This window comes from Periophthalmus magnuspinnatus, chromosome 5 (assembly GCF_009829125.3).
Source record: "Periophthalmus magnuspinnatus isolate fPerMag1 chromosome 5, fPerMag1.2.pri, whole genome shotgun sequence".
Taxonomy (NCBI): Eukaryota; Metazoa; Chordata; class Actinopteri; order Gobiiformes; family Gobiidae; genus Periophthalmus; species Periophthalmus magnuspinnatus.
Window position 1 is genome coordinate 28,856,934 of NC_047130.1, and position 11,021 is coordinate 28,867,954.

The window sequence follows — 11,021 nt, forward strand, 5'->3', positions numbered from 1 at the left end:
GCCTTTTGTTCAACAACCCACAAGGACCAGGCCGGGCTCTTGGCGCAGACGCACATCCTGTTCTTTATTGTGAAAGAAGGAAGCAGAATGATCAGAGTCTTTGAGGAAGTGTGAGGAGCTCAGTGGAGTTGGTCCATTGCGCTGCGGAGTGTAGCTCCGCTGTGGTCATGCTTCTGTCTGTGCCGCTGTCCGTGCGCTCCTGGCTGCAGTCTGCGTGCGCCTGTCTGCTGCTCTGCGGATTCTCCAACTACTGCGCCGCTTTGAGGCCGAGTGAGTTCACCCCACCCACCATCAACATCAGCCTGGACCAGGACCCCGAGGTGCGCTGGAAGCCCCTGAGCCTGCACTTTGACCCAGAGTACCTCAAGAACGCGTCTGCGCAGGTCATTGAGTAAGTGCGCAAACAATTTAGAGTTTACAGCTGCGAGACAGGCCTAGTTAAACAATGTGGAGAGAACTTTTGGAATTTATGATTTTAGCTGTGGATTGTTTTCCAAACCACTTTAGTTCTACTAAATACTTTTATGTATAACTACTGTTATGTATAACTACTGTTATGTATAACTACATTAATGTATAACTACATTTATGTATAACTACTTTTATTCAGCTACAACCTCAGGGTCTAAAAATGCCTCACACTTTGCATTTCACTATGTACTGCACTTTGCAGTTTGTACTGCACTTTGCAGTTTGTACTGCACTTTACACTGCACTTTGTACTGCACTTTGCACTGCACTTTGCAGTTTGTACTGCACTTTGTACTGCACTTTGCACTGCACTTTGCAGTTTGTACTGCACTTTGTACTGCACTTTGCAGTTTTCAGGCCTGTGAAGCTGTATTTCATTATTCATTCCACACTTGGTGTTTGGAGATACTTCGTGAACGAGTCAGCTCTTTTGAATGGTTCCTTTACGTAAACAGTTGGATCCAGATACATTTTTTTTTAAAAGAGCCTAATCTTTTTCTTCTAATTTGTTTACATTTTTATACTGATTAACACTGAACCGACACAAGAATCAGCTCAGAAGCAGAGCAGGCAGCACGAGTGAGAGCTTAGAGCACAAAAAAAACCCAAAAACACTTTTGATATTATAATCACAGGTAGTTCTAAAATGATTATTGTAGTGCAACATTTTATTTAGATTATGAATCATTTCAAAGTTTGAACCATTTTAAACAGATCTGAGCCTTGGTCATTTCTCTCTGTGATTAGTTTGTTGTTAAAATGAGTTCTCACTCTTCTGTCATATAAATAAACAGTAAGTAATATAGTAATATGAAATTAATGGCTCCAAAAGATTCTGATCTCATAAAAGAGTCGAAAATCCAATCTCTAATTGTAGCCACAGGTGCCTTGGGGTAGAGAGATGGGAGGGAGGTTGCCAATCTGCACCATCAGTCCCTCCGACCACCACAGGTCACTGACACAAACACCACCTTCATACAGAGACGGGAGAAGTGTCCTGCCTAAGGACACAACAACAGAACTCTGTCTGAGCAGGGATCCTTCAATAGAGAGGACTGCTCTACCCACAGAGCCACTGGGCAGTAGTTCTCAAACCTTTCACCAAGAATCACCTACACTAATGTTTGGCTTTTCAAGTATCACCAGATCTAAACCTGGCCTTTCTCAGAACGAGAGCGAGGCTAAACCAAGGCCACTCTTTTACATAATTTGTAAGTAAAAAACAAAACAAAACACTGCGGCAGAAACTTTTACCTGTTTTGTCTCATACACAAACGGAGAGAGTAGAGCATTTAGACGGTATATTTATTTTTGGAGGGCCCTATGGGGAGCTGGATCAGGGGCGGCTACATTACTTTATCTAATTGTTACTGTTTCTAGCTCTACAGTTCCCAGATGGGTGCACCAGGCCGTTAAACCCATTGTCCTGGCATTAGAGAAGTACATTCCGCAGCCCTATGCGGGGGAGATCCGGGGTCTTGCTGAACATATCGGAGGAAGCCTTTCGGACGCCATCATTCTCAACTTTGCCTATGAAGTATCTGCGTATGTATTGTGTACTTTTCATATCATAGACTTAAAGGTGTCATCTCCTCATGCAGCATTAAGAGGTGCACTGTAACTAATCTATTGCTATGAGGAAAGTCAAATTATTGGTCAGATCTGTGGAGAGGCGAGCTGTTTCACTGTACAAATGCATTTTTCCCAAAGTATTATTGGCAATTAAAAATACTTGCTATTGAATACATGCAAGAGAAACGTTATTGCCATACTGTGGAACATTCAAGGCAAATCAGTGACATCTGCTTCACCTTTACAGGCTGTTGATTTGTGTATCTTTTTCTTCAGATTTTGCACAAGTATTATAACTCAGGACCAAAATGGGAACGTGTACCACGGCAGAAATCTTGACTATCCACATCCAGTTCTCAGAAACCTCACTATCAATGTCAATTTTCTTAAGAATGGAAAGGTTGTTATTGTTTGATTTATACCCCTGTTGTAAAAGGGCCATGCATAACCTGACTAAGAGTTTTTTTTAAAAATTTGAATCCCATTTAGGTTGCATACCAAGGCACATCGTTTGCAGGTTATGTTGGCCTATGGACTGGACAAAGCCCAAATAAATTCACTGTGTCGGGTGACCAGCGGGGTAGGAAGTTAACTATTTATTCAGAAATAGGAAAGTTATAAATGTCAGCTGCAGTTTATTTGTGGTTCAAAATTTTAGGAAGTGAGCACTGGTGGAACTGGTGGAAGAACTGGGTGTCAGCGTTTCTGTTTCGGAGGTCTCCTGTCTCTTGGTTGGTGAGGGAAGTGAGTATCAGAATAAAATAAGGTTTTCAAAACAACACTTCGATCAATTGCAATTTTGACCATTAGTAGGAAAAAGAGAAACCTTGAGCAGAACCAGAGTGAAGGAGAGATCCTGTCCCATGGATACAGAATGATGCTTTGTATATGATTCAGTACAGCAATATTTGCATCATCACATATACTAGTTATATTCTTACATGTTATACACAGCCCCTTGTATTATAAGCAGTATAACATAAGGCAGGCATGTTCAGTTCACAGAAAATAGACAGTTTTGCTCTTTTTGCAGACTCTGGAAAATGCTGAAGACTTCCTGGATGCAGTGATTCGCCTCTCTAAAGTGCCTATCATTACTGGGGTGTACTACATAGTAGGCGGTGTGCAAGCAGGCGAGGGTGTGGTCATCACTAGAGATCGCACTGGCCCAGCAGATCTGTGGCCCCTGGAGTCCATCAATGGAGGGTAAGTTTTAGAAGACTGCATAATGATGTGGGAAAGTAAGAAATGCTGTAATGTTTGTGTTGCAGATGGTACAGAGTGGAAACAAATTATGACCATTGGAAGCCTCCTCCAAAAAAAGATTATCGAAGGTCAGTATTATCTGTCCATTTTATATCTCTAAGTTTGGCTGAATGTGGTTTTGGAACTGTAAAAATCTCTACAGTTTGAGGTATGGCCATGTCAGAATCACAAAAATGTATTAATGATCACACAACAAGTTGGTGGAATTTGCTTCAGCTACAGCAAAAAATGCTGACATCTTTTTTGTCAGTTGCAGCACAAAAAAGGCAGACTATGCACATGCCCAAAATAACACACAAGTAAATTACCAGGTTACATCATCAAGACTCTGACAGACGTGTGTGCATGCACGTTCATTTAGTGTGGGCAAATACAGTCATAACAACATTTCAAAGATGTTATTAACATTTTAAGTCATTTAAAGTTGTTTGAAAATTGCCATTGGTAGTTTACTCCAAGTGTGGATCCGAGTGAATTCTGTACTGTAAACACTTTAGGTTTATTGCAAGGTGCTATATTAACACAGTGCATTATTATTTATTATATAATTATCATTAAAATACTGTATAGCATAGACAGAACAAACAAACTGCTGCCCTGCAGTGAGAGCTATTGTCATTCATGGAGTTAAAATGTACAAAACATGTGCAGTCATACAGTGCACAATAGTGAACAAATATATGATTTGATTGTTTCCAGGGACGTGGCCAATAAAGCCTTAAATGTAACAGGACAAGATCATATCAACATGGATACACTTTATCAGGTAACTACAATTAGGCCTACTTAACAAAGTTTATAAATGTCATACATTCTAATATTTTGTCTCCAGGTTTTGTCACTGTACCCCGTGTGCAATGGGTAAGTTTACTCTTCAGTACAATCCTGTGTTTGAATGGATCACTTGACAGTGGTTATGGTGCATGCTTTCAGGCATCATTCCTAGACATCAGCATGATTGCCAATTTACTATTGTCTGAGCACATACTTTAGCAGAAATAGATGAAAATGCATTACCACAGTTTTGACAAGCATGGTGCTAGATCTTGTTTTTATTGTTACAATATAAAATGTGTGAATTTTTTTTACCGAAGATGTCATGTGTTCTAGTATAACTGTCTATACAACCGTAATGAGTGCAGCAGCCCCAGATAAATACAACACACTGGTCAGACTACAGGTAATGTCTGTGTATTACTCAAACCTCTTGTCTCATTCTCAACACATTTCTTTTTTCTAAATAATAGTCTGTTGTTTTGTTCTTACCTAGGGCTGTTTGCCGTAAGACCGACATTTACTAGTGCACTGAACTGACCACACCAAAGGCATTTGAACTTTTTAACTGTTTTTTTTTTCTTCAGAAAGCACTGTATAAGGGTCTTGATATTTTAAGGAATTACTTGTTATTTAGTTTTAAATTCAATGGTTTTACACAACTGGGTCATTACATACTTGTGGCCATGTAGCTGCTTTGATAAGGCCTAAAAGAGGCCAAATACTGGAATAAAAACTTCAAGCAGTAATCAACATTGTTGTAGGTGCTTTAGGTATGACACTTAGTCAAGTCCGTTGTTTCCATCCCTCCTCTTAAAACAAAATAAAAAATAAAAAAATCTAAATCTGAGTATGTGCCTCTCATTCTAACTTATAGGACTAACCTATTTAAGTGGGACATGTTTAAAATAAAATGTGAATTCTGAATTATTTAGTTTGTGTCAGCATGATTTAATTTCAGCATTTGATTAGATAAATGCATATCGTGTGTTCTTTTGTCGTGGTGTATCTGTCTCTGTGCGTGTGCGTACGTGTTGACGTCAGTGCGCAGACGGGCTGACGTTCAGTCACATGACCTGACGAGGCACGCTCCACTTCCTGAGTGCAGTGCTAGCCGCTCCTACGCTGTCATCCAAGATGCTGGCTCTAATAAACAGGCTTTTAGACTGGTTCCGCGCTCTTTTTTGGAAAGAAGAGATGGAGCTAACTTTAGTGGGACTTCAGTCTTCAGGGAAAACTACGTTTGTCAACGTAATAGCAGTAAGTATCTGTATCAAGGCCCGGCTGCTGCACCTGGCAAAGATTATTAGCAAACTTCTAATTAAAATGCGTCTGGTATTTATGTGGTATGAATTCTTGTTATAAGTCAGTAACACCTCTCCCCAACTGCATGACCTTTTATACCTAAGAAAGCATGTAAGAAAGCAATGTAAAAGCTAACGAGGTGAAGTTGTACCGGGTGTGACTGCGCTGACTTCACTGAAGTCATGTGACCAGAAGAGCAGACAACAGACAACATCAGGGACAACATACAACGGACATCAGGGACATGGTGACAACATCAGGGACAACATACAACGGACATCAGGGACATGGTGACAACATCAGGGACAACATACAACGGACATCAGGGACATGGTGACAACATCAGGGACATGGTGACAACATCAGGGACATGGTGACAACATCAGGGACATGGTGACAACATCAGGGACATGGTGACAACATCAGGGACATGGTGACAACATCAGGGACATGGTGACAACATCAGGGACATGGTGACACCAAGAACTGTCAGCCTCAAATACACTATGAACTATGAATATCTATGAATCATCTAAACCTACATGGTCAGTTCAGTAACTTACCAAAACATTGCTTTTAGTAAAGGGGTCTCACCACTGTTATTTTTATTAATATCAAAACAAAATTCTCCTGCCAACCAAACTGAGTAGACATATAGCATAAAAACTCAAATGCAATACAAGGAAAGGATATTATACACAGGTAATAATTTGTATCTGTGGTATGGTTTTACACAGAACTATGACTTCATAAAATAAATATATCAATGTTTGTGTTTTCCAGTCAGGCCAGTTCAGTGAAGATATGATTCCTACAGTTGGTTTTAACATGAGGAAGGTCACTAAAGGCAATGTGACAATAAAGGTAAGCCAAAGAAGAAGTCTTCTTTTAGTAAACAGTTGCAATGGAGACAGAATTCGGTCTGTACTTTCTATTGTTCCAGTTTTCTGCATCTTCAATAATTACCAGAAGTTGAATACATTTTCAGCCATTAAATATCCACCATAAGTTGAATCTTTTAAAAGGATGTGCAAAATGAATTGCCTTTCAATTTACTTTCACTTTAGATATGGGACATAGGTGGACAGCCGCGATTCAGAAGCATGTGGGAGCGCTACTGCCGCGGAGTCAATGCTATAGTGTAAGTATGTTTATTAGTTATTTTAATATAAATTCTATCTTTGTTATGTTGCGTAATTCCTACATCTTTTATTAGTTACATGGTAGATGCTGCAGACCGTGAGAAGATTGAAGCTTCCAGAAATGAACTGCACAATCTTTTAGATAAACCACAATTACAGGGAATTCCTGTAAGTACATCCTGGTGCCTTCCTCAGGTTCCTATAGGTTTTAGTGGTCTGGAGACCAAGTTTTTGTTTGGTTAAATATGTAGTGATGAAGGCATTTTACATATCATTAAACATCCGCTTGTTTTTCAGATCTTAGTACTTGGCAACAAACGCGACTTGCCAAACGCTCTTGATGAGAAACAGCTGATTGAAAAAATGTAAGTGTGGGTTTCTTACTTGCTTTAAATTACATTAATTACATACATCATATTACATATGACTGCTCTTTTACAAGAGGAAGTATGGGTAATACAGCTTTACAGGGGGCTATGCCATTTGTTACTTCTATATTTACTAGTGAAATAGGTGCAAGTCTTTGATTTTTACTTTTCTATAGGAATTTGTCTGCCATTCAAGATCGAGAGATCTGCTGCTACTCTGTCTCCTGCAAAGAGAAAGACAACATAGGTAAACTAGCAAGTGAACCATGTAGCACACGTTTAACCAACTTTAATTAGAAATGTTGGCAAACTACTATATATTTTTTTCTTACCAGTTTCGAGGCAATTATGATGCCACATACACATGCTTACAATTACAAAAGAAAAGTTACCAGTTTTTCATGATGAAAAAAAGCAGAACTAGCTGTGCTTTATGATTTATTTTATATCTACACAATTATGGGAAACAATAACACTAAGACTGCAACAACTAATTGTAATAATCCTAACTGATGGACTACTGAAATAATGGTTGTCCATTTTAATAATCTGTAAAATCTAGTTTTATCGCAAAGTGCTGTTTGTCATTAAACCTGTTTCTCCATCAAATGACACATGAAAAAATTTGAACAAAGCATTCATTGTGGATTAGTTATAGTCAAACGATGTCTGTTATGGCAACAATGAAAAACTACAAAAAATAATGGTTATATTTTATGTCCTGTACACAGAAAAATATCTGATTGTAAACCCTAATAATTTATTTGTAGACATCACTCTGCAGTGGCTTATCCAGCATTCAAAGTCCCGGCGGAGCTGAAAAGTTAAACCACTTGTTGCTGTCCACTCTCTCCAATCATTGGTCCTCGACAGACACCCTGCCTCTGCCTTTGTGAAGTAACCCGTGTGTCTACACTCAGTTCTGTCACCACATGCACCATTCACCGCCTACAGCACTATCAAAGCTCGCACAGCTTCTCATCTCTAAGACAGGGGTTCCCAAAATTGGAATGTTGTTTTGCCACCTCAAATTATTACTACTGTCAATATTTCACAGTTAGAGTCACAAGCCGGTTGCATGGTACGGGTTCCTGGCCTGAAAAGTTTGGGAACCTCTCCTCTAAAATGTCTGTCTGAAGCTAGTAGAGCATGATTGTTTATACCTCTCATGCCTTATCACACACTATACACACTCATTTTATGTTTGTATTATTTGTATTGCTTTATTTATGGATGTACCAATCTAATACTACGATACAGGTGGTGAAACAATGTATGTATACCCAATGTTTGGTTCTCACAGATCAGAACGTTCTCATGGTGCCGAATCTATTTTAAGTTATGTCAGCTATACCTGTAAGCACTGGCAAGCAAACGCTGATCAGTCACTCATGGAACAAATCATAAGACATGGATCTAAGTCATGTACATCGCAGTAAACTACATAGATCCAACCCTGTACTAATGATTTGTTGCTAAATGTTGCTGGGGTAACTACAAGTGAACTTATACAAAACAATTCTTCCTTTGCTTCTTTATATTGCCAGCAAACTATAGGTGATATTTGTTGATTCTGTCCCTAATCAGATCAGGCTGATGAAAACTTATGGTGGCTTAAACATGGGTTTTGTTTTTGTGTTGGTATATGTATACTTTTAGGTGACTATTGGGACTATTTAATGTTTACATATCACTAGTGGGTGTATTTAAGATTTGAAAGGGGAGTTTTAAGTGCCTTTGGCTAAACAGGTGAACTGAACAGTTAACAGTTTATGCTCATCAAAATTAAACTCTACAGAGAGGAGGAAGCACTTAACCATCACTACTAGACAATCCTGTTTTAAGTCATCATAAAACATAAGGATTAAAGCGCTGTACTTGTATGATTTAAAGAAAGGTCAGTAAATTAGTTTGGTCTTTGATCATTTGTAATATTTATTTTATATTTAATATCCTCTTCCCCTGTTTCTCACAAAGAATGATTCGGTTAACTGGCATTGTTGGGTTTCAGAGATTTTGTGGAATTGTAATGACGTCTTTTTTTTTCCCTAACAAAACATGGGTGTGCCATGGGTTTGTTTCTTCTTTAATCCTGTGATGAACAAATCCACTGTTAGTCAGAAGACAGATATTTCAAAAGTCAACATTTGTCCCAGTCACACATCAGGCCACGTCTGGCCGTGTGTCACAACAAGTCGCATGATTCTGCAGTGCAAATGTCAGTGCATTAACAATAGTACACTGGACTTTAACAACTCAAGACCATTGTAAAATTAACTGGGAAAAAATTAAAAGAAGTGAAATTAAATAGCTTCTATTATAAACAATGGCGATAGATTCAAAAATAGTATTTCATGATACTGTAATCTGAAGTTAATTTGTAAATCATTAGCACAGGTCTTGCATTAATTTTGGAAGAAAATAAGCTTAAACAATAATTCATAATTGTCCTTATTTTGCTATTGTTTTTTTTTTTTTTTTTTTCTTATAGTTCGACATGAACAAAACATGTTTAATGTTTTGTAACACCACAGAGCTTTTAGCTTATATCTCCATAACTCTACTTAATATGGCAAATGAATATGCCATGTTATGATGCTGCATTACATTTGCTTTGACGTTTGCTTTATCTGTCATGTTCCCTTGACAATGGCAATGATCAACATCTTAAATTAGAGTTAGGCTTAATTAATGCAGAACACTGTGCAAAAACCCAGCACAAGCCAAACTCTCCCACACTAGACTGCACAGCTTTATATCATCACCAAAGTTGAAATGCAATGCTCGCTGGCCTGAATATTTAAGCTCAAGCTGACAACTGTGTAATCCACCTGCTACTGTTATTTATTATCAATCATGTTAATCCAGCCAGGTCTGAATCCGTCATCACCGTGTTGCCATGTGGTTTGTGTGTCTGCTGGTGATTGGTGTAACCTTAAATATCCACTGTTGGGACCACAATAGCAGTGAGGGGCTGTTAAACTGGATAACTCTGTGGGTAAATGAGGAAAGCTTTGTTACCTGTGTATTAATAATATAACAATAATTATGATAACCTATTTGCAATTTGTATGTGCATGTGCTAAATCTGTTCACATCCAATTGCAGACTTTGTAAATAAAATGTTAGCTTTTTTTAATTTCTGATAAATGCTCTTGATGTCATGTTGGCCATTCTTTTCCTGTGATTGGTAATAAAAATGTTTATTTTTTATCAATTCTAAGACTGTCCTCAAGAGTCATTATCCTTGCAATATACATTTTTTGCCAGTAGATGGAAGCAGAGGTTTGTCTGATTTATGTAACTCACCACAAAGGCTTTCTGAAGCAATCCAAGAAAAGTTACACAGCTTCATCCTTGAATTGTACAATGTATAACTGCTCTTATTCATAAAAAAGTGGTGGTAATGATTGCAGTATTTTGTTTAAGTTTGTGTGTTGCAGGGTAAATTTTGGCCTTAATAGTGGGTCCTGAGATTGAGCATTTTTGGCACTTTTTAAGAAATATTTATCATTGTGAAACTGAAATATGAAACCGCAAAATGCTATCCAATTATCCTAATTAAATTTGATCATTTGTACAGAATTTCACAATCTTCCTTCTTCAGATTTATCCTCTTGTCTAACGATTTGCTCTGAGTCAAGAAGCCACAATTTGTCTTTTGAAACGTTATTGTTAATATGAAACGGGCCGGATGTCTTAAGAGATTACGTCACAGTGTTGCTTCACAGTTTTTCTTGTTTGTTATTAGGCTATTGCACATTTTATCTTATTGTTTATATGCAGAGACATGAGGGAAGCTGAGGACACGTGCAAAGAGCTGTGCTGCAGGTGCACTGGACAGTCTGAGCCCCTCTTTCCAAACACCTTTAATTAAGCTGTTTGAGAACACAGCTGCTGCCATTCAGAGGATGCCAGGGCACAAGTTGGGAGGTGTGGACAGATCTGGGTGGGATTTAATAGATTCCATAGGTCATTGGAGGTTTATGCCCCAAATGTGTGCGGTTTACCTTTGCAGTGACCCCAGGGATTATTTATACTACATAGAGTTGATTGTTCCAAAGATTATTCATCAGTGGACTAATTACAAACCCCAAATGACGCTGTATTGACCCAGACATGA

At 38.4% G+C, this 11,021-nt stretch overlaps 2 protein-coding genes across 2 annotated transcripts; both read left to right on the forward strand.

Annotated features, from left to right (window-relative positions):
- LOC117370798 (N-acylethanolamine-hydrolyzing acid amidase-like) lies at positions 1-4,898 on the forward strand. Its single transcript, XM_033966333.2, has 11 exons — positions 1-391; positions 1,852-2,016; positions 2,320-2,443; positions 2,533-2,623; positions 2,702-2,787; positions 3,077-3,249; positions 3,315-3,377; positions 4,009-4,075; positions 4,142-4,170; positions 4,420-4,489; positions 4,580-4,898. Exons 1-11 carry the CDS (start codon positions 168-170, stop codon positions 4,592-4,594), a joined length of 1,107 nt encoding a protein of 368 aa, XP_033822224.1. The 5' UTR covers positions 1-167; the 3' UTR covers positions 4,595-4,898.
- A 227-nt stretch (positions 4,899-5,125) lies between these two features.
- On the forward strand, positions 5,126-10,111 carry arl8bb (ADP-ribosylation factor-like 8Bb). The gene is made up of 7 exons (XM_033966950.2): positions 5,126-5,343; positions 6,172-6,252; positions 6,456-6,529; positions 6,605-6,698; positions 6,828-6,895; positions 7,075-7,145; positions 7,669-10,111. The coding sequence occupies exons 1-7, from the start codon at positions 5,221-5,223 to the stop codon at positions 7,716-7,718; spliced, it is 561 nt and encodes a 186-aa protein (XP_033822841.1). The 5' UTR covers positions 5,126-5,220; the 3' UTR covers positions 7,719-10,111.
- The last annotated feature ends 910 nt before the right edge of the window (positions 10,112-11,021 follow it).